The sequence below is a fragment of the Cuculus canorus genome, chromosome 2 (assembly GCF_017976375.1).
Source record: "Cuculus canorus isolate bCucCan1 chromosome 2, bCucCan1.pri, whole genome shotgun sequence".
NCBI classification, from domain to species: Eukaryota; Metazoa; Chordata; class Aves; order Cuculiformes; family Cuculidae; genus Cuculus; species Cuculus canorus.
Window position 1 is genome coordinate 21,057,462 of NC_071402.1, and position 23,766 is coordinate 21,081,227.

At 38.8% G+C, this 23,766-nt stretch overlaps 1 protein-coding gene across 2 annotated transcripts in view; it reads right to left on the reverse strand.

Annotated features, from left to right (window-relative positions):
- Positions 1-20,052: 20,052 nt before the first annotated feature.
- The window catches only part of ZFPM2 (zinc finger protein, FOG family member 2), a 309,210-nt gene continuing 305,496 nt past the window's right edge, over positions 20,053-23,766 (reverse strand). Inside the window, exon 7 of one of the 2 annotated variants that reach the window (XM_054059887.1) lies at positions 20,053-23,528. In XM_054059887.1, the coding sequence (XP_053915862.1) occupies positions 21,037-23,528 (2,492 nt within the window). In that variant the 3' untranslated portion in view covers positions 20,053-21,036. The remainder of the gene's footprint in view (positions 23,529-23,766) is intronic. The other variant, XM_054059886.1, reaches the window with a different exon arrangement.

Genomic DNA, 23,766 nt, shown 5'->3' on the forward strand with positions numbered 1-23,766 from the left:
AATGAAGTGTGTATTTTCAAACTACGTGAGAATTACTGAGAGAGATTCACAATATCCAAGCAGTAACAACATTTTGCAGCACTCTTTGGAGACACAGCAGTTGGTACACGAGTAGGCTTTCTCCTCACATCTGGTTTTATCATGCTAAAGCAAATCACAAGCATTTCCTGCAACAAGAGCCTGGAAATCCAGCAGCAATCCTACTACAGTCGAAGCCAGAGGAGCAGCTGTTTTCAGAGGTTCATGTAACAAATTACACTCTGCGTTTCAGTCTCAAATCTATATCTTTTCATGGTTTTCCTCTGAAGAGACCTATTTAGGTGAGTAAAATACTATGAAAGAGAAAGAAGGACTCTTTTCTACGTAATCCATATGAAATCCATATCCAAAGAAAAATTACAATTACTCTGTAGATATAAGTTGATATGTCTAAATCTATTTTAAAAATTTATAGATCTACATTTATATATTTACTTAAGCATATAAGTCTAGTCCATGCTGTTCCATGGCAAGAAAAATGAAATAATGAAATTCAGGCCTAATGACACTATATTCACCTCAGTAAACTTGAAGCTGCATGATTTGTCACTCATGCATTTGTCTATATATGGTAAAGTGGGTAAACACTGCAAAAATATATTTTGTGCTTCCCTGGTCTTGGACAGATTAGCACAAATTAAATTTCACACTAATCTGCCCATGGTCAGGAGTGCTACATTAAGAGTGAGGGAGATTCAGCTAATTGTAAAGATTATTTTGCTTTATTACAATGATCTGTGAATACAGCAAATATATCCTGGAGAGCTACCTTTAGCAATATCATTTATCAATACTGAATCAATGACAGAATAATATCTTTGTGCAGGAATATATTATGTTCCTCAATAGGATTTTAATTTGTTCCTCGAATTTGAAGTGTTTACTTATTTTTTTACTTTATATTTTCTTATTGAGTGTTTAATGTCATCATCACTTATGTTACAGTGCTTAGTTATGTTTGACCACCCAGATCACATGGTGTTCGAGTCACGTAACTCAAGACTGAAGAATATACTGAACTGCCAGAAGAGGGAAGTCCAGGACCAGAAGTTTGTTTCTTAGAGCAAATGTGAAACATGACATGACATCAGGAATATGAAAACCTCATAAAATGCTACCCTTTTAAAGCAAAGTTTGCTGAAGCAGAACCATGCCAGGTGTTTAGGGAAAAGTAGCATGGATGTAATACATATAAGACAGTTTGCTTGAACTGCATTGCTCATAGTGACTTTTTTAAAAATAAGGGCTATTGCCTAAAAAAAATGTTATATCTCTTCAAATTAATCAGCAAGGTTCAGCTGAAGCACAAGTAAAAATCCATATGCAGTAGCACTGGCCATGCAGGAGGCAATGCTCTTTCTTTTAACTGAGTCAAGAAACATTCATTGGCAGCAACATTGTACATGTCCACAGGAAATCAAAATGCCAAGTTACCCTGATCTGAGAAAGACCCACTGATACCTCAAAGGCAGCAGCAGCTAGACTGTTACTGGAAGTAACAGATTAAAAAGTCATGCTTCTCAACACAGGGCTGAACTTTCGACTAATTAAAAAAAAATCCGTATTTAAACCACCCCAAATACACTTATTTTGGCTTGAGACTAAATACTTGGAACTATTTGTGCTACACGGTAGGGGAGCCGAGATAATATACTTTGTTTTGCAGACCTAAGTTTTCTGCAACAAAACTTAACTCCATGTTCAGTTATAAGCCAAGCTTTTTTCTGACTTTTGAGAAAGTTATTACATAGTTAAAAATCAGGAGTGGTGGTATGTAAAACACTGATAAATAAATGTTAACAACTCCTCATTCTCTTCAAAGAGAGAATTCGGTACAGTTTCTAAGTAAGCAAACACTACAGTCACACAGAAAAATCTGTAAATAATATAAAACATTATGAAATGTATTTACAATACTCTGAATAGGTTTAAACAAAAGCTGTTAGACTTTAAGTATACAGGCTTTTCTCATACAGACTTCTGTGCATTTGTATCTGTTGAATATTTAAATTTAAATTTAAATGCAATGGTTCAGCAGAACATTTGTACTTCTGCTTTAACACATTTGTAGATACATCTCTCACCCTCGTTAAGAGGTGATTTTTCCTCTTTTCAGGGCAATGGTAAGATGTAGCATGTAAACCCTCTCTAGGTCCTGCAGAAGGTGAGGACTGTGAGAGTGGGACTCAGCACTGGACCCTCCCAGCACTTGACAAAAAGTGTCTGTGCATCCACAGCAAGCTGTAGGGAGACCAAAAAAAGCAATGACATGGCACTTCCTCTCTTGATCAAGTCGCAGCTAGAGAAGGGACACAAAAGCCTCTTTTAACACCTACATTTGTAGATCTTCTGCATTGTACCCTGTCTCATCTTACAGAGGATGACTGCAAGTGAACAACATGGGAAACAAATCTCCGTACCTTCAGGATCAGCCACTGGTTAGCACAACCATTACCAATTGTAGAACATCCATTTTGGTTTGGTGCTAGTGTCCTTCTATGTGATTTACTCTGCTTCACATTTTGAACAGAAATGCGGGGTCTTACCACCAACCAGGTCTCCTCCTCCATAATTTTCATCCTTCCTTCTTCATCCAAGAAAGTCAAAACATTAACTCCACATAGAGTACATTCACGCCGATTTTCCTTTTCGTGCAATGGAGTGCTCCTTCTACCATTTCAGTAAGCATTCCAGGTCTGTCCCAGGAATTTAAATACAAGTCCAATGTGGCAGTAACTCAATTTAACTGATTATCAGAACATTCAGAGAAATCTGATTGCCATCCAGTTAAATGGATGATATCAAAAACCTCCTTGGGGGATGTCCTTTTTCAATTAGCAACAAATAAATTATTGCTCACGATTTGATCAGCGGAAGTACAGTAAAAGTTTTCAAGCCAAGATCCATTCATTGCCATTTTCCCTCTCACTCCTCATGAATGTACATCATTGCTTGCCAATGTCTAGTATTTATGCTTTAAAACTTCATGCTTTCCATTTATGGACCAGTACAGCATTATGCTGATGTGCTAGACAAAGAGATTGCACGAGTCGGTCACATTTTTCAGCAACAAGTCCTACTGAATTCACTACATCATGATGAGATGTAGCTTGGAATACACATTAAGGTATTAATGGAGTGTGTATGCTTGATATCAAGTTTTCATGCTGAGTTGCACTGGTGGTAATCTAGTTCGATTACAAAGCCTAATGTAAATTCTTAGACAGATATTCTATTTTAGCTGAGAAACGAATGCTGACAGTTTACTGTGAGATGACAAATGAATGCTGACATTTTATTCTTACATGTTTATAAATCAGTTTAAAGGTTAAGAGTTGTTAATGTGGGCAATCTGAAGAATCCATATACATAAACAAAATATTCATTTTGGATAACTATATATGTCCAATGTCACTCACAAAAGATAAAAGTCAGATTAAAGAATGAGCAGAAAAATGAAAATTTATCAGTGTTAGTTATCTTTTAACTGGAAACTGAATTACCTGATTGATAGGCCTTCTGATCAAACCTACAATACATGATGTGGGCTTTATTTTGTTATTTACTTTAAAAAGAAAATAGCTACAGGCTGATTTGTAAAGAATAAAGATTAACCCCTCCCTTCCCACAACACACACAATTTGTCTGTAATGGAATCTATCTCACAGTCACTCTGGAAAATCGCTAATCAGTATGGTCTGTGCTATGCCATGCCATGAGGATAATTTGATTTCTTATTTTTATTCTATTTTTTCCTGATATTACTAAAGCTAAGAAATAGTCATGTATTTCCAAGAAAACGTCTAAACAGTGCTCTGAGAGGAACCCAAATTACACAGGCCTTTTTTAATGTCTGATGAGAAAGGGACCATCGAGAGTAAAAATTTTTATAGATTGTACTGAAAATCTGGTGGAGATAGTCTAGATGAACATACTCTGTGCACCATAGTATAAGTAACCATGGAAGGTACAACAACCCTCAACATATTCTTATTTTGCCTAGGTAATGTAAAAGGGTTTTTCTGTAAAGGGAAACTGAGGCCAATGTTAACTTAAAAACAAGAGGTGAAATTGGCTTTGTGAAATACAAGGCCAAAATCCTGGAATGATTTCTGGACATGAAAATACAATTTACATGAATTTACTTTTACTTACCTCAGCATAGCTCCTTCTGGGTAGATTGCAACACACTCTGCCCCATAAAATCCAAGATCCCAACTCTTCTGCTGATGTGGATGAGATTTTCCTGATACAAATATGGTATTTCATATCTTCTATTACCCAATAACTAATGAATGAGACTTACAGACCTAAAATACATGATCAGAAGAATTTGAACTAAACAATTCTTTTGTTCCATGTTTCACAGCTCAAAATTACTTGGAAGATATAGTTGCATTTCCTAAAATATTAAACCATATTTCAAACACAGAGTACCCCTAAAATGCCCACAGTCAAAGTAAGCTAGGAGCAGAACATTGGGTAGTCTTTGAATGAGTTATTAGATTAATTTTGCCTTTATTTCTCATAATTCTTAAATCACTTTCTTAATCAAAATTACTATTTTTAGGAATAATTTTTATTCTTTATATGTTTTATAAATAACTGCCTAGAGAAATAAATACCATTCAAACCTAGAAATTTAGTTTGCATTGTTTAAGTATGTCACAGGCTCCTTGGTGTTCACTAGTACGTCCTGTGCTCACTAGTGCAGGACTAACTTCCCTTCTTTGGAGGGAAGTTAGAAAATGGAGTCTGCAGTTCAGGTCTAAAAAATGTTCAAACTGAACATCACTGTTACAGAAAACCTGTATACTTCATTGTTAAACTTTCAGAGGTCTGACAATAAAACCAAAAAAATCTGGAGCACTGATAAACTGAAATTCACTTTCAAATTCAAGACAGTCTTCACTGCTTTCTTCACAGCTCATTTATACTCCTGCTCAAGATGCCAGCTGGCATTCAGACTGTCATTACAAAAAGTTTAGGGCATGAGCTATTGAGAGGCAGTCAGTCTTGGTAAGTAAGGCCTTTCATCTCACCTCTACAAGAACATATTGCTTTTTTCTTAAGCAATCACATGCAAGCAATTCAAATGTAATCCTTTTCCTGAACCCCAACAATAACATATATATCCAACTCTATGCAGAGCTGCACTTTGCCTGACCGCTACATAAGCACCTGCCAAACACAATAAACACTTGCAGCACAGGTATATCATTACATTTGTCTGCTGTGATGGCTTGATTAAATTGACCTCTTGTTATTCAAAAGGCTGAAAAGACATGAACAGCATGTTGGTATGGCACACTTGTGCTTTTTATGATGAAACTATTTCAACCTTGTGAAAATTGTTACACAGAAGATAGAACTGTCGTCTATATGTGCTTGAAGTTTGTATGTTGATTTTTAATAATTATCTTTAAATACTCTGCACTGAAATAAACCCAAAATATCATTCATCAAAGATAATAACATTTACGTTTCATGTTTAAACTAGATTATTTGCTTAGGAAGAAAACATTCACCAGCATTAAATTTGGAAAATAGCAATACTTTACATTCACATAATACTTTATGCTTGAGAAATAATTGTATTTTTTTAAAAAAACATGTCCAGTGCTCAGGATCCAAACTGCTCATGGGTGAACCAGTGAGATCTCATCAGCGTGTCAGCATCTATACCCCCTACAGCCAAACTTCTCTATCTTCTATGTCGCGTATCCACATCTGCCCAGCATATCATGTGGTTAGTTATACTGCCCTACTGAATTTGAACTTAAATTTCCTGAATGAAGTGCTTTTGTGAGGAGATACTGAATGGGTTATAAGAAACCTTTGTTAATGTCTCAGAATACTACGGAAAGGGACTGTTTTCTTACAAATTGCCAAAATTTACAGAGAGATTACCTAGAAATTTTCAAAGTGTACATTACTTCTTAGGCCTTCTTCTAAACAGAGGACAGGATAAGTGTCACTTCTCATTGTTGTCACTGTGAAATGTCACAGCTGACAGAAATTATCTATGAATGTTCACATAACCATTAAAGCAGAGAGCAATTCTGTATTTTCCTAGAGCACAATTTTTTACTAAGAAGAGCACAACTATGGATGTATAAAAATTGGTTCACCCACCTATCCCATTGGGAAGACAATAGTCTTCAAATGTAAGGAAGACTTAACTGTATCTTCCTAGTTGAATCAGCAGTTGCCATCAGACAATATATAAAGGGCCACATCTTATATTGTTAGGGTAGGATTTAAACTGTTGAAAGCCAGAGGCTACATTGATGTTGATGCAGTGATGGGAGATGTCACTTTTCTGTCTGCTCTCTGTTGATCTAAGAGGCCATTAGATGGAGAGGACATAACTAGCTGGGGAAACAGGCCTGAGCAGACACTGAGAGAAGTCTCTGGAGATGTACGTTGGTTTCGAAACAGTGAATTTTTAAGATGCACCATGAAAAGTGCTGTCACGCATGTTTGTACTAGTGTCAAGTCCCACAGACAGACATACTGTCCCCTTGCTGTGGATAACCCTGCATGTGCACAGGCAACAGCCCAAGGAAAAATAAAACAACATAGAACATTCACGGGTTATGCTGTTCTTACACTCAACTCAACAAAGTAACCCTCTTGGTAGAAAACACTAACTGTTGCCTGGATGAGAGTTTCAACTGCCATATATATTTCAGAGAAGGAAGGAGACATGCAATCTAACTTCTTTAGTGGAAGTAATTCTGTAAGTATTTGGCCTTTCAACATGTTTTAGATTATTGATTTCAAAAAATAGATGTATATATGGCAGTAGCTGGGCTTGACCCATAATGCATACAAACCCAAGCTCTTCAATTGCTTTAAAATTATCTTAATAATTAAGTACTTACAAAGATGTCTGGACATGAGGTTTTATCTAGACAAGCTAACTGCAGTTTCTGGGACCCATTCTGTTCTCAGTGGCTTTGGAGAAAATGTGGAGTAACTCCAGTTATAATTTAGCATAAATTATTTACTTTCTTCTGGTGAAACCAAAAGGAGAAACTAGTCCGAGTAATGCTACATGAAAAACAGCATGACAACTTACTGCATCTATTTACAGTGAAAAATTACTATATCTGTATTCATCCATTTTCAATATAAATGGGATGGACATTCCTTCATTGTATTCCTGATGATTTGTGTGGTGACTAGTCTGGTTTTGGTTTTGCTAGATTCCTATTAGGTAAGAACAGCTATGGAATAAACTGTTCCAGATTAAGGGTCTATGTGTCAAAAATAGAATTAACTTTTTGATGAGCAGGTGGTAAAAAAAAAAAAAGGCAAACCAATTCATTGACAAGAGTCTGAATGAATATCAACAGATCACTTGGTAAAAGTCGCCTTATCCTCACTGAGCATTCAGAGACAAAACCTTTTCCCAAAAACCCACTGCATTTTGTCAAATGGGGCTTGGGATACAGTAACAAAGATAGGCTGAGGTCCTAGTCTGAATTGAAATGCACATTTTTACAAGTTTAGCAATGTTTCATTCATCTCACTGCAAATTATTTTCTATTTTTCTTGCATAGACATTTTCAGCCAAGCTGAAACTGAGCACTGGAGGGATATAGTGCAGAGAGAGAACTATCTGATTTACAAGACAGAATTAAAATCTGTTTCAGTGGTACTTCACCTACTCATTACATTTAACAGAAGAATTTAATTCAAGTGAGGTTGAAGATAACCTTTGAGTCCATGCCAATGATGATCAGGGTAACATCTGGTGAAGCTTCCTTTTACTTTTCAAGGGAATTGTTATCTTTCACTTTGTTTCCTTGGGGGCAGGATGTAATAGGATATGAGGTCTGACTGAAGGCAAGTGGAAGACCAAAAATAAGGTGAAGAGGGAAAGTGAAATGGAGAAAAAGTGGAGAAGAAGGAGGCATTACTAAGAATATTTGAAGAGAGAGAGTGAAAATGGACTTGACAGCTTACAGACACATAGGAAATTACACACTTTGGCTCTGGATCCCACTGTCTTTAAACACGGACATTTTTTCATTCTACAGCAATTTTGGAGGCTCTGAAACAATTACTACAAACATATTCCCTCTAGACCTGCTTCTGCTTTCAGTTATGCTGCTGATAGTCCAGAAAATCTTGCTGGTCCCTGACAAAACTGTTCTGGATTTCTACTACTGTAACTGACAGCACAGTCTTGGTGCACAGCGTATAGACATCCTATGAAGATGCTGAAGACCAGGGATACATGCAAAATAAAAATGAAACACAGGAAATTTGAAATGTGATAGGCATAGTCTACGGAATGATAAAATCACAGAATGGTTTAAGTTGGAAGGGACAAGTAAAAGACATCTAGTCCTTCTCCCCTGCCATAAGCAGGGAGACCTTCCACTAGATCAGGTTGCTGAAAGCCCCATCCAATTTGACCTTTAAGACTTTCACTGATGGGACATCCATAACTTCTCTGGGCAACCTGTTCCAGTGCCTCTCCACCCTGATTGTAAAAAAAAAGTATTTATTATGTCCAGTCTAAATCTAACCTCTTTCAGTTTAAAGCTGCGGTCATTTGTCCTTTCACCACAGGGCCTGGTAAAAAGTCTTTCTCCATCTTTCTTATAAGGCCCTTTTATATACAGGAAGGCTGAAAGGTCTTCCTGAAGCCTTTTCTTCTTCAGGATTAACAGTCCTAACTCTCTCAGTCTTTCCTCGTAGGAGAGGTGTTCCAGCCCTCTGATCATCTTCACGGCCCTCCTATGGACCCACTCTAATAAGTCCATTTCTTTCATGTACTGGGGACTCCTGAAAGGATCTCACCAGAGCAGAGTCGAGGCAGAGAATCACCCCCCTTGGCCTGCAGGCCATGCTTCTATTGATGCACCCCAGCACACAGCTGGCTTTCTTGGCTGCAAGTGCACACTGCTGGATCATTGAGTTCTGAGGGCTCTGAAGGGCAACAAGCAGGGCTTCTGCAGGTCTATCAGCAGTAAAGACTAGAATAAATGATTCTACGATTCTATGATTCTATAATTTTACGATTCTATGAAATGTGGGCCAGTTGCTGAACAGGGCAGGTGACAGTCTGTTGATGAAGGATGTGAAATGGCAGAGACACTCAATTCCTTCTTTTTCTTCATCTTTACTGGTAAGCCAGAAATCACAGGTCCCTGAGACCAGAGGGAAGACTTAACCTTTGATGGACAACGACCAGATCAAGGAACACTGAAATGAACTGGACATATGTAAGTCCATGTGACCTGACAGGATGTCCCCACAGGTGCTGAGGTAGCTGGCTGATGTCACCGTGAGTCTACTGTCGATTAACTATGAAAGGTCTTAGTGATCAGGGGAGATTCCTGAGTACTGAGACAAAGCAGAAGTCATTGCTGTCTTCAAGGAGGCATGAAGGAAGTTGCTGGGAACCACAGGCCACATAGCTTCACATCCATTCCTGGGAAGGTGATGAAGCAGATAACACTCAGAACCATTTCCAAACAAATGAAGGACTGGGACTAGTCAGCACAGATTTGTGAAGATGAAATCATGCCTGACCTGATAACTTTCTGCAATGGAATGAATAGGGGAAAGCATCGAGTGCTGTTTCTCTTGACTTTAGCAAGATTCTCAACACTGCCTCCCTTAATGTCCTCATAGACACATGGATGGGGTATGAGTTAGATGAATGGACAGGGAAGTGGACTGAAAACTGCCTGAACTGCTTGGCTGAAAGGGCTGTGATCAGCTGCATCAACCCCACCTGCAGGCCAGTCACTAGTGGTCAATACTGGAGCCAATACTGTTTTCGATCTTCATTAATGGCCTGGATTATTAGACAGTGTGCACCTTCAGCAAGTCTGCAGATCATGAAAAACTTGGAAGAGTGGTTGACAGACCAAATGACTGTGCTACCATTTAGAGTGACCTGGACGAGCTTGAGAAATGGGCAAAAAGGAATGTCACGGAGTTCACTCACATGGGAAATGCGAAGTCCTGCCTCTGGGGAGGAACCCCAAGCACTAGAAAAACTTGCCCAGAGAGGCTGTGGAGTCTCTGTAGTGGGAAATGTTCAAAACCCAATTGGACACCATCCTGAGCAGGCTGTTGTAGCTGCCCCTAACTCAGCAAGGGTGGGGTTGGAGTGGGTGGTTTCCACAGCTGCCTGCCAGCCTCAGCTATCCAGTGACATCACCTTTGCTCCACCCCTCTGTAATTTTGAGGAGCTTGTAACTCCTACTTCACAGCCAGCAGTATCACATCCAAAGGAAGATGTTTATGTAGTATACGAATGCAGCAGAGCTGGTACAAAGGTCACAAAGACATACTCTCTTTTATCTACTCCTAGACATTGCAACTGGAGCGAGCAATTCCATAATTCATTTCAATGGGAGTTTTGTTAGCATTAGATGTAGGTTCCAAAAGCCTGACCTGCATTTTTATGGGTGATTTGTTAGCAGCAGTGGGTAATCCTGCAGAGAGAAGAGGTTTTGATACTCAGCAGAGTACTAACTTTACCTCATCTCTATTTCTAAGAGAACTTTAGATAGCAGGGTAATTCATGTTTTCAGAATGTTGCATTTTGCATCAAACTGTTTACTGTAATGAAACAAGTAATTTATTTTTATCTGAGCCTGCATCACATCTCTCATTTCACTGCTGGTTTTGAACATTGATAGAAGGTGCTTGAACTGTGCTTCTTTGCATCGGTGATGCATTCACAACAGGATCTTCCAGAGCCCAGAGTAATGGCTCATAAGTGTCACTGGACGAAGTTGTATAACATTTCATTTTTTCTTTGTAATCTTACCTAGTGATATTGAAGTGCTTGGAGTTCATTGCTTGAGAAAGAGAACTGGCTTCTTTATCATCTAAGAATGAATTCTACTTTAAATTTGATGTTTATTGGTATTAATTGTGTTTGTTGTAATCTTAAAGCAAATGCAAAAACTAATACTATCACTTTAACATAATATTTGGCTGGCAAAAATACACGGCAATTTCATATAGGAAGGTACAATAGATACCCACAAGCTGAATACTTTATATAAACATTTTTTTAATATTGTGATTATCATCATCAACTCTAATATAACAGGTATAAACTATTACATATTTTGATGTTGGAGGAAAAAGAAACACAGAATGTTATTGGTAAGGAAGGTTCCTGCAGAGCAGAGACAGTTTCTGCTGTGAAGTGACTGTCATAAAGTAAGACTGGTACCCGCTAACACAGAAAAGTTCAAATAAGTGAAATCATGTCAACATGTCTTGCATAATTATAATATTTAGTTCCATTAAATGACATGAAAACTTTGAGTGTATTTTAGTGATGCTACGGATTAGCATAGTATGCTATATTAAAACCTTTTGTAAACATTGCCCTTTTTTATTATTTTATTTATATTTTATCTAATATGAAAATTACCAACCAAGAAAAGGCATCTCTTATAAAAGGAAAGGGATTTCTGAAATAATTTACAAAAGCATGCTGCATGCCATATTTTGTAACACTAAAGATAAGCCTCAGTTGCTGGAAGACCAACGTTTCCCAGTGTTTAATGTAATAAGACAGAAACCACCATGAGGACAGAATCTGTAAATCCCTCCCTGACGTGTTATAACCCTTAAAGTCCTTCTTGTTCCTTCCTCTCTTTGTGTTCCAATGACTCTCCCTCTGTTTTGCAAATTAACACAGGGTAGAGAGGAAAAGCAGAAATGCTGTCTTCTTTCCATCCCTGTGCTGCCCTCAGGTAAGGCTTGGGGTTGTCCTGACAGCCCTAGGAGCTGGCTAGACCTTTGTTGCTGAAGGGCCCAATGAATTCAGCCCTTACTTCATGGATGAATTCTAGGCTATTATATAAAGAGTGAGCAAAAAAATTATCAATAGTGTAATTGAAATTCTGTGTCCAACCCATTTATTCATGGAGTTTTCCCACCAGGAGATCTTTCTAAGCAAAGGCAGACTACCGATTGAGGCTTTGGGTATGGTGCCTAGCACTGAGAGAGGAGTAAGTTTCAAGAGGTGGGAGGGATAGAAGAGCCCTAATAAAGGAGATGAGGGCCAACTGTGTGCACATAAACTGCTTTTTTTTGAGAGGACACTGCATTTGTGTCTTCAATAGCAGCAGATTGCACAGTCTGGTACCTTTTACAGTGTGGATAGATGTCCAGGCTAAGGGGCAGCGGTCTGGAAAAGGAAGACCCAGGAGATGAGACATGCAATTGATAAACCTATTTTCCCTCAATAATTCTTGTGCTAAACTGTCCTTCTTCCCTTGTAGATGTCCCTTCTCCTTCAACATGACCCAAACACCAAGAACCAACCTGCTTATACAGTAACAGAAAGAGAAATCTCTCAGTGCAATATTTCTAATATGTATTTGCGGCATAATTTGAAAATCAATAAGGAAAAAAAACCCCATTATTTTGAAAACCTCCTGAAAACATAAATAATGCTCTTACTTTTGCACCTCCCAACAGAGAGCTTTTTGCCTTTTAGGTGCTTAATCATTTATAATTGATATTGTGTTTCTTACAAACCAAATAAGCAAGTTAGCTTGGCAGAGCAAGCTGTGCAGTGTCAGCTGGCCAGCAATAAATGTTTACATACTTGTGGATATACGTGGAAAGCTTATGCCTCTTTTGCCCAGCACTGCTCTGATAGAGAACAACCCTGTTTCTGCTGGCAGCTAGGAGTGGCAATGATTAGCAGCCCGAGCAGCTGTCTCAGGCCCAGGCAGGCACCCAGGGGGAACATTATTCGCCTTGCTGAGCCACAAGAGACCTGTCAGACTAAGGATGAGGGAAACAAGGTGTGGCAAGTGCATGGAGGGTAACCCTTGTCACACATGGCTGCATCCCAGCACCCTGCAACTTGCTTCTGCTGTGTATACTGCCCTGCTGTGAGTTGTGGTTTTGGTTTTAAGGGAATAGAAGGAGTTTTATATTAATCTTCCCTAAATTTCATCTGCAGAGTTTCCCTCCTTTGGTCTAGAAAAGAGTTCGAAGATTATCCATCTAAAAAGACATTTTTTTCCAATTCTTCTTACTTGCTCTTTTTGTTGAAAGACATTATTTGAGATGGTTCCTTTTCTACTCTACTTCGAAAACTTGTGGCAGTAAACCAACGTCTTCCTTTCCTTTTGCATACTTAGCCTAATATCAAAACTTCAATCACAGGTTGAGATGCTTTCTTTCTAAAACAATTTTCTTCCTTGATCAGTCTTTGAGCCTACAGGTCTTTTATTAGATTCCATAAACATATCTCTTGGGGGTAGTTTCATCAGAATTAGCACAAAATGAAAAATATGAAAGCATCAAAGCAGCAGCCTGTTCTCCCTCAAGCCAAATGCCAACATAATCAGCCCACTAGCATTTTCCCCACATCCCCTAAGACACAAGTTGCAAAGGCTTTAACAAGGCTTCTTTAAAAAAGGGAAAGTGAACGAATAGAGGGTGGATCCTCCAAAGCGACTGAATAAACTAGCCATACAGGGTCACACTTTTAGTGCTACATAGACTTGAAGTCATACTACAATTTCACATCTCAGCTCCCCTGATTACCACCCTTGAGGCTCAAGCTTCAAGCAGGACTGGGAGTGGCAGGGCTGCTTCTGCCACCAACTAGATTGAGGACTATGGTTCCTACAGTCTGCTGTCTCTCAGTCAGTTACAAATACAGGACAGAACTTCTGTCACACAGAAACTTCTCTTCTTAAAAGAAATTACTAGTGAATATGAAAAACTGAGTTGAAAACTGTTTTGATAACAAATGGTCTTTCCACATGGTAGCAATGGAGTTAGCCCTGAAAGGTGATTACGTTTAACATATACTGGGCACTGCGGGATCATATGAGCCTGGCTTCACAGCTTTGGTATGAACTTCTAGAAATGGGAAAGCTGAGATGAAAACTATTTCTGAATGTTGTTCTAGCTTTATCCAGTTCTATTTTATCACATGTGACTTTTTGTATTCGGCACCCTATCCAACAGTTTGAAAGGAACAACTGTTATTCAAAAACCTGAGTAGCATGTGAGCTATAGTTTTATTTTTTTTTTTATTAACTGTATTGTGAAAGGCTCCTGTCAGACTGAGGTGTTTAAGGGATGAGTGCTGCTAGACTAGTGCTTGCGGTGGGCTTGTTCTTGCACTGTCCCACAGCTGAGTTGGCAGCAGCTGACCCATGTTCTTGGTAGAGTCTACTACCATCTCTGATGCACCAGCTCAGGAGGCTCCTTTCACCTATCCCCACCCTGAATCAGGCACTTTGATTTAAGATGGATTTAACAATGAAAAAATACCCAGCAGAAACCAAAACAAAATAACTATAAAATCAGCTAAGCTGGCATGTGGAAAAACGGGTCCGTGGGCAATTGAGTTGGTAGGTAGGAGCACATACCTTGGCCTGAGACCTGTGCAAAGCAGTTAGAGGAAAGGGGAGAGAAAAGTTTTGCCAGGAGCACATCTAAATTTGGAAGTGAATGAATGTATCATCACCCTCCATGTGCCAAAAGGTGCCAGTTACGTACGCAATAATGATTAAAGAGTCTGGCTATTACTCTTGCAACAAAGAATTTGTCTAATCACCTTATTCAGCTGCTTGATCTACCTTCTTAATCTAATATGTATTTAGGTTCTTTCCTCCTTCTGGACACGCTCATGTCTGTGTATGTTTAAACATGATATATGCATGTGTCTGTTTATATAGTAAGGAAAACATGTATTTAGAAGTTGAAATTATCAGAATTATTTTTTCCTCTTCACCCCAGCACAAAAGCTCCTGTCTCACACTTCTGGTCACAATTCGAGGCGTCTTGTGCCTCTGTACTATGAAGAAGTTCAATTATGTGAGCGTAGATTTCCTGCCTACCTCCCTGCCCCATGCTCCATTTCACTCCATGCACAAGTGCCACCGGGACTGTTTTTAGTTCATTTTGCAGTGGCTTTAAGGGGTCTCAAAGGGATCTGGATTCAAAGCACTATCAGTGACCTACACGGAAGACTGCAGACAAGAGGACCAGGCATGCTTGCAGGCTAACACAGCTGAAGCTTGGGTATCTGAATTATGTCTTCATTACAGTAGGGTCACACACGTATGTCCAGTGCACTGTCTGCCCTGACAGTTCCTGGGAGCGCAGTGCCCTGGCTGTGAAGGTGACCTGTAAGGTAGGAAGAATTGTGGTTCTCTTCTTCTTTGTCCACTCTTGGCAAAAGGAGACCACCAGGAGCCAGAATCTTTGCACTGATGATATTCAGCATTTGGAACTGATCTTCCAAGGGTTTTGTCTCACTGGTGTTTTAGCCTCTCTCAGCAGGCCTCCTGGGATATGCAGTGTTTTTCCAGTGCTGACAGCTTGTAACTGCTGCTTTCTGTAGCCATCAGTGTGCCCATACCGCATGCTCCAGATTGACAAAGTGCTGATCCCCTTTTTCCTTATCCTCTTTGCCCATCAGTGAAATTACCTCCCACCACCCTTCTTCCATTCACCGTGGAGTTTTCTTTAAGCCAGGTTTTCGAGGGTGTTCACAGCTCCACCTCAGCTCCACCTTTTTAGAGTGGATTCTGGTTCATAGCTTATGTACATTCAGAAAAATGAATTAGCCCACCTCCGCCTCACCTTGATAATGGTTCTAGCTTTGATATTTCTTTTTTATTTCTGTGTAATTGTTTAGTTGGTGTTTTCCTCTTCTGTTTCTCAGTGTCATTGTTTAGCCCCACCCAGCCAGATTTCAGCATCTGAAACCGTGCAGTTGAGCCTCCAAAATCCCTTCCCTTCTACACCCCACAGGGAAAATGAGAGGAAAAAGATTTACAGGTGGGAAACTAAAACTACAGCATTAAGCAAATGATAACAATAATAATAACAATGACAAATAATTAGAAAGTAATAATATATATATAAAAATATATATGAGATCCCACCCTTTGATGACTATACGTCACCACAAAGGCTGCAGAGTAAACACGAGGGAATGGGTCCATGGCTAGGAGGGAGCTGAGCTCAGGAACTGGATTCAGGAACATACAGATCTGGGATCAGGAAGAGCTAGACAGGGGAGGTCCTCATTGGATGTTGGCCATCCCAGAAGAAAAGTGAGACCCTTGTGATCGCTCAAGTTTATACCGAGTATGATGTATATGGGATGGAATATTCTGTTGGTCAGTTTAAGGTCACCTGCCATATTTGCCCCTCCTCGCAGGTGCAGCCCCTTCTGCCAGCTTGACGATGGCCTTGGTTACGTATAAGCATTGGGCTTTTTGCATTCCAGTGCCCTGTGTTGTCACTTTAGAGAAGAATGCTGTCAAAAACATGCAGATAGCTTTCAGAAAAATGAAGCTACTTACAGCAACAGAATTAGTCACAAAACTGACCGTAATTTAGCTCAAACCACAACACTCAGTGATACAGCATTTATTGCACATGGGGGCAATCACCTTACACATCCACTTGGACTGTGTTTGGGATGCAACTACTACACTCTTGTGGACAGTGTCAGACAACAAATGTAGTCAAGAATTATTTGGTAGAAAAGAGAGACTGGGAAAGTTAGCAATGTGGATCCACAACAAATATCAGTGATGTAGTTTTAGGATTATTTGTAGCAATATGAAAATGTCACTAGAATCCTTACATTATTACAATTAATTCAAGACAAACACACAACAGCTTGCATCAATACCTATTGATGCTCACATTGGGCATGTCCACCTGATTTATGGTTACAATTTAAAAAATCACCATCATGTAAAAAATTCAGATGGTGATGGGAGAGATTGCATCACAAATGTGTGAAAATTATAATATGAATGGGGATCTGCAACAACCTTTCAAAATCTGAATTTTAGGACACAGACAGATAAAAGAGGCAGACATGGATGCAGCCACAACATGAATTCTGAGCACTGCTTGTGGACAAAATGTTTTGTGAACAAGGAAACCTTCCCTAAAAAGCCAAAACATTGAATGCAAAACCTGTCAGGCAATCAGTGCATCTGGAATCATGCAGGAATCAGCTCTTCTAAATATTAGGCTTTCATGTGGAGCAATGTTATGTTTTGTATCATAAACCTAGGAAATATTTTATTGTCTGTTGTTGAGCTAATAATCTCCATGCAACAGCCCATTTACTGACTCCATCTGACAGGGATTAGTGGGTCCAAACCATTTAAGGGAAGTTTTCTGCTTCCCGCTGAGTTTCAGGCATTAAAGATTCACTAACGACGGTCCCTCTTTGCACAGGTGATTTGATAAATAATTAATAAATCTACAAAAAAAGCAGAACTAGGGAAGAGTCTGTATTCACAAGAAGTTTTTAGCAAACAGCAGTTCACCTGTTCTACTATCATGTGAACAATTATATAGATACAATATGAAGCGAATACAGATAATCACTCGGTCAGAAAACAAGTATTTTATTTCTGTAAACAGTACTTCTGACTTAAATGCAGATGTGCATAAAGCCCCCAGCTGGGATTAGGCCAGTTTTGTGCAAACTGGTTTAAGAAACAGGAGAGAGATTTCTAGCTGGCCAGAGTGTTTATGTTCTTGTTTCAAAAGAGCAATTAAAAAAATGGTTCAATAAAGTGAAAAAATGGAAAATGGTGTGTAAATTATGGGAAAACATGATTCCTGAGCCCAGCTATTTGATTTGCTATCTTCATTAAATGAGTTCTATTTTTAACGAATGTATAAGAGATCAAATGTCAATAACCTGTATTTGCTGCCTACCTAGCTAGTGTAAAGTTTTAGTTTCAAAGAGTACGATGGTGTAACTTTGAGGTTTAGCATGTGTCAGAGTTGCTAGGTGCTCCAGTGAAGCAAGGAAAATGTGTATAAAATTGAGTAACTCTGTACCTACAGATGAACAAGTTGTGCTTGTTTTGAACTTGTAAAAAAAGGGACCTGTCAACCAAACAGGTGATTTATAAAGAGAGAATGCTACCAGGTATATTCTGTCATGTGAAAGCAATTGGACTAGCCAGTGGGGAGAAAGTAACACAGCATGGCATGCTTTAATTTACCTCTTCAACGTATCAGGTACCCTCAGCATTTCCAGATCAGAAATGTTTTGTGATAAGGCTTTTCCCTTTTGGCACTACTTTTTAGCTAGGGATTCCCTTTTAACCCTGATATTCTTCTTTACTTTCTCACAGTTTAAACACACCCCCAGAGCTCAGCAACTGCAAATTATACTACCTGAGGCTTTGTGACCAACTTCACCTAAGTTTTTGTCTGTTCACGTAGATCTTTCAGAATTAGCTTATTTAAATCTAGATATAATCACTTAGTTGTTTAAACTGATTTTGTATGATGGATAACCTTCAAAATAATATTTCCACCAAAAAGGTCAAAATGTACCATCTATCTGAAACATCGTGAAGTCTCAGATATATTGGTGTGGCATTTTCTAATAAATGTTTAACTGATAATCATGGATGATTTAGCTGTTTTATTCTCCCTGTGTTTGTAATGCTTTTTCTTTTTCACAAGTCTTATTACCCAAAGTATTTGCTATTGGACAAATTTTGACCCTACTGAAATTAATGTATACACCTGTTATCTTTGCTGAGAATGAGAATTAGCATAATTTTAAGTGCTCTTGTTCTGTATTTAAATCCCAGCTAACCACCAGCATTTTCAATAATAGTTTTTGAAGTGTTTATTATTTTTGCTACTGGATCACATGTACTTGTTCACCTGCACTCATGAATAAAAAAATATTTAATTCAGTTCCAAAGAACACAAGGGATGCGGTTGTTGAAAGTCAGTGGTATCACATAGTCTTACACTAGACTCCAAATGGATGCTTAGCTCAAATGCCATCCTTTTATGTATTTGATTCTGTGCTGTTTCTTTGGCTGATATAGGAACTAAATTAAGTACAAGTGTTTATGTAACTATTCAGATAGTTACGTAAAAATATTTCAAATATCCTTCAAATTTGTAGGATGAAAAAAGCATCAATAGGTCAATTTTTTTAAATTAAAATTGTGTGCAGAAGACTGAACAGTTGCAAGCAAAGGATATCAGTTGAGCATTAGTTCAGATTTTAATATAAATGATTGAATAGTATTTCTATATTGAATTAGTGGATCAAACCGCTGTTCTATTTAAATGTATGTTATTGTTTTTCACAAAGGACCACCGAACACATAATCATACCAGAGCTGTTATGAAACAGATTGTTCTACTGATTTTGATATCTGGCAGTACTGCCAGAGAAGTATGTCATCCTTAGCACCAGTAAAGGGGACAGCCTTCCTTGTTTCACATCTTCATAACTTAAGTTTTAGTTCGCTAAATACTGTCTTCAGTTTTGGGCCCCTCACTGGAAGAAGGACATTGAGTTGTTGAAGTGTATGCGAAGAAGAGCAATAAAGCTGGTGAAGGGTCTGGAGCGCAAGTCTTATGTGGAGTAGTTGAGGGGACTGCAGTTGTTTAGTCTGGAGAAGAGGAGGCTGAGGGGAGACCTTATCTCTCTCTACAACTACCTGAAAGGAGTTGTAGTGAGGTGGATGTTGGTCTCTTTTTCCAAGCAACAAGTGACAGGATGAGAGAAAATGGGCTCGAGTTGCACCAGAGGAGGTTTACATTAGATATTAGGAAATAATACTTCAGTGAAAGGGTTGTCAAGCACCTGAACAGGCTGCCCAGGGAAGCAGTTGAGTCACCATGCCTTAAAAGATATATAGATGTGGCACTCAGGGACGTGGTTTACTTGTGGACTTCACAGTTTAGGTTTACAATTGGACTTGATGATCATAAAAGTCTTTTCCATCATCCAATGATTCTATGATTCATTAGGTTGTCTTAGACTTAGCTGTATTAGTGGCTGTCAGCAAGGACTTCAAAGTGGAAGTACCCTTTGTATTCAGTTTCTCTTTGAATATTGCTCCCACTCAACAGGGGACAATGTCGACCTGTTCTTAAAAGCTTCTTTGCAGTTTGTGAGCTCTAAATCCTCCTTGAAAAACAAAATGAAAAAAATTAAAGAAATTACTGCCAAACATCTCCAATGATCTGGAATTTTATTCCATCCATATACATGCATAGTAACAACATTTGTTGAGAAATTATTTCTATCAGAAGTAGAACATTATCTTTGTGATCACCAGTTGCAGTATTGCTACTCTTATATTTAAATATATCTTATATATGAATTAGATTCATAACTGCAGCATTGAGTTTAGGGTTTTGTTTTAGACTGTGCCTTTCAAAAGATAAAACTGATTGATATGACCTCATTACTTACAATACTGCTTCCAGTAATTTTGTTCATTCTTTATAAAGTATTGCATTTAACAGCAAAGGTTTAAAAATTGAGACAGAGATGCATCAGCGAAAGAAAATACAAGTACTATACAAGAAAAAATTTGCCATCTTCATTTAACGTACGTTTCAGATTAAGAAAGTGGACAGAAACATACTGCTACATACAAATGCAAAGCCTAATGACTAAGGTACTGTATCTGCTAAAATATAAAGAGCAAACTGAGCCCAATTGTTCAAAAAATTGAAATTTTTAAGGCGAACTTTACAGCATAGTTAAAACTTCTTTGCAAGTTATATTTTAGCATATACAATATAGCTGCAACAGCATATAAGAAAAAAAATCAGGATACACAAGTGCTTTGGAAGCTATTTCTAAAATGCTTTTCTGTATTGTTTGTGACTATTTTCTTTAAAATCTACTATACAGTGCAAACCATATGTGCTACACAATAACTATACAATAACATTACAAATGACTTTAATATAAAGTTTTTAAATAAAAAATAACATAACTACAGCTATGAATACTGCTGGTAAAATAAATTAATATTTTTGAAAATGGCACCAATAATACACTTTACTAATGGACTGTAATGAAATTCCACCTTTAAGTCTTCAACTCAGCAATAGTGAAATCTCCTGATTGTCCAGATGTAATTCAAACAGCTTTCTTTAGACTGTATGGAACAATATCCTAAACAGAGATACCAAAGGTGGCTGATTGTTTCATTTGACATGTTCTGCTGCATGTGACGAGCAATAAAACTTCTTATGAGTTATAAAGTTTGAAAGATTGTTGAACTGGATGTCACACAGTCGGCAATACTTTCCACTGGTTGGGGCCTGGGTAGAACCATTCACGCCTTTAGCTATACTAGACAACTGTTCCTCTGCTGTAGGAATTGCTGGAGAGACATTTTCGTTTGCAGTTAAGGGATTCTCAGAGATCCAAGAAGGAGACTTGTGCCCATCTTCATGCGGAGGATTCTGGGAAATGTTCTCTTGTTGTGGGTTTGCAGCAGGTCTTTCTTCCTGTTTCAATCCCCCATTAACTATTACCATGCCTCGGTTTTTTGGCAATAGTGGAAGAGACTCTTTCTTCTGCACAGCACACCCATTTGAAGGCGTCTGGCCTTTAGGAGATTCACTTTCTGTATTTGTGCTTTGATCTAAATCAGTATTATGAATGACAAGAGAACCAGAAATGTAATCAGTTGGCTTTATTCCATAATATGGAGAAAGCTGATCTGCTCCTTTAGCTTTCTTTATTGCTCCAGGGTAGAGGCATTGTGGAAGAAACAAATGTTTGTTTTCTTCTTTTGTAGCAATAAGCTGGGCCGCTTCACTAAAGACTTTTAGTCCTTGAAGTGTTGCTAAGTGTGTGGAAAATAAGTTTCCATTAGGAGAGGAGTGTTTTGAGTTTCCATTTTTCTCACATTTGATTATGCTTCTTTCGTAACTGACATCTGGGCTGTTTCTTTCACTTTCTGGGTTTTGAAATACCTTACTGTCGAGTTGTCCCAGGTCATTACGCTGATGGGCAGTGACAGGGCAAAAATTCTGCTTGTGAGCCAGGTAGTTCTCTACCTTGTTAAAACTGATCTTGCATACAGTGCACTCATGGTAGTCCAGCAGCCTTTTGGGAGAAGCGGAGGTCCTCTCTGATGGGGGTAAGCATTTTTTACTGAGATCTATTGGCACATCCATCTCCAAGCAAGACACAGTGGAGTGGGGAGTATCACACTTTGAAACTGGAACGCACTTGTTAATAGACAGCGATGTCTCTAGATGCTTTGAGACTATTCCTGGAAAGATATCACATCGTGGATGGTAACATTCTCCAAGGCTCTCTGTTGACTCTTGAGTAGATGTACATGGATTGCCAAGATTAGCCACTTCTAGAAAACGCTGTTGAACTAGCGGTGGCCTTTGCTCTTGCTCTGGTAGGCACATCTCATACATCTTTCTTCGCTTCCGGGTACGCATTGTTCTCTGCATGGCAGGCACTTTGTTGGAAGCAGATCTCTTCAGTGGGGGATCGTGCCGAGTGGCACAGTAATACTGCTTGTGGACCATGTATGTCTCATGTCTGCTGAAAGTAATATTACAAGCTTCACATGTAGTCTTGTTAGGATCACTTTCCCCTTCTACTAAAGGAGCACTGGGATTCTTCACATCAGAAGGTTTTCCGTTTATCTTCTCATCGCCGTTGCTTGCAGCTGACAACTTCTTAGACTGTGCTGTAAAGTCTTTTTCATGACTTTTACTGTTTGGCCCAATCAAATCTAAAACATTGGGAGAGTTTATGCAAGATGTCTGCAGAAGCTGATTCTCTGGATCTGATGTGTGAGGAGCTGCATTCAGGATGTTTATAGAGCTTTGACCATTACTGGGACTTACAGCTTCTGACATTTTTTCTGGAAGACTGGAAAAATCTGGTGACTTTGCCATCTGCTGCCATCGGCTACTGCAGTAATGCTTTTTGTGTACCAAGTAGTTGTCCAAATTATTGAATGTTATGTTACACTCAAAACATGTAGCCCCTTTGGGCATCAAAGGACTGTAAATTACAGGAGGATAATTGCTACTTCCATGCCTCAGTCTTCGATGGACCAGTTCAGACATCTTGGCTAATATCTCTGAAGCCTGAGGAACCACAGTGATGTCCTGGGGAAAAGCAAACTGGGAAAGAAAAGGTCCCATTGGGAAAGAAGGACCAATATTAGGCTGAACTGGCGATGAAGCAAGTCTTGGACTGGATGGTTCAGATTTTATTTTAGTGTATGAAAAACTCTGCTTATTTGTTGCAGGCTGGGTTTCTGGCCTCTGGTTTGGAAGGAAAAGTGGAGCCTTTTTCTCACATTTATCAAGCTCTGTATCAGAACTTGCATCTTTAGTCTGCATGGTCTTTTGGCTCTGGGGAACATCATTTCTGCTCAACAGGTCCGTTGCTGGCTGTAAACCGTCTTCATTTCCACTTGGAGAGTGTTCAATGTCACTTTCTCTTTGAATCTTGTTGCCAGAGACATGTAACTCTTGGTGCTGCAGTAGCTCCCTCTGAGTCTGGAAGCCAAAATGGCAGTGATTGCATCTAAAGGCAGCTTGAGTAAGATGCGAGAACAGGTGCTGATGAAAGTTAATCACTGAGTCTGCAGTGTAAGTACAAACTGTGCATTTCAGACTAGCACCAGGTGGGAGAAATTCTTCCATTTTCACTCCTACAGAAAAGACAAATAAAGTGAACATTTTGCCCTTTATGAATGTTACTGGAAAATCAGTTGCACAGAAAGTACAAACACAGTGAGAACAACTATTTTTTTTTCTAATGAGATGGCTTTAGTCACTCTGAAAATATCTGAGTTGGTTCAGAACTTCTTTCCTTGAACTCCTAGAGGATACTGACAGACTTCTGGTCTTCTTTGGAGAGCCTTAGTATTTGCATGCATTCAGCAGAGA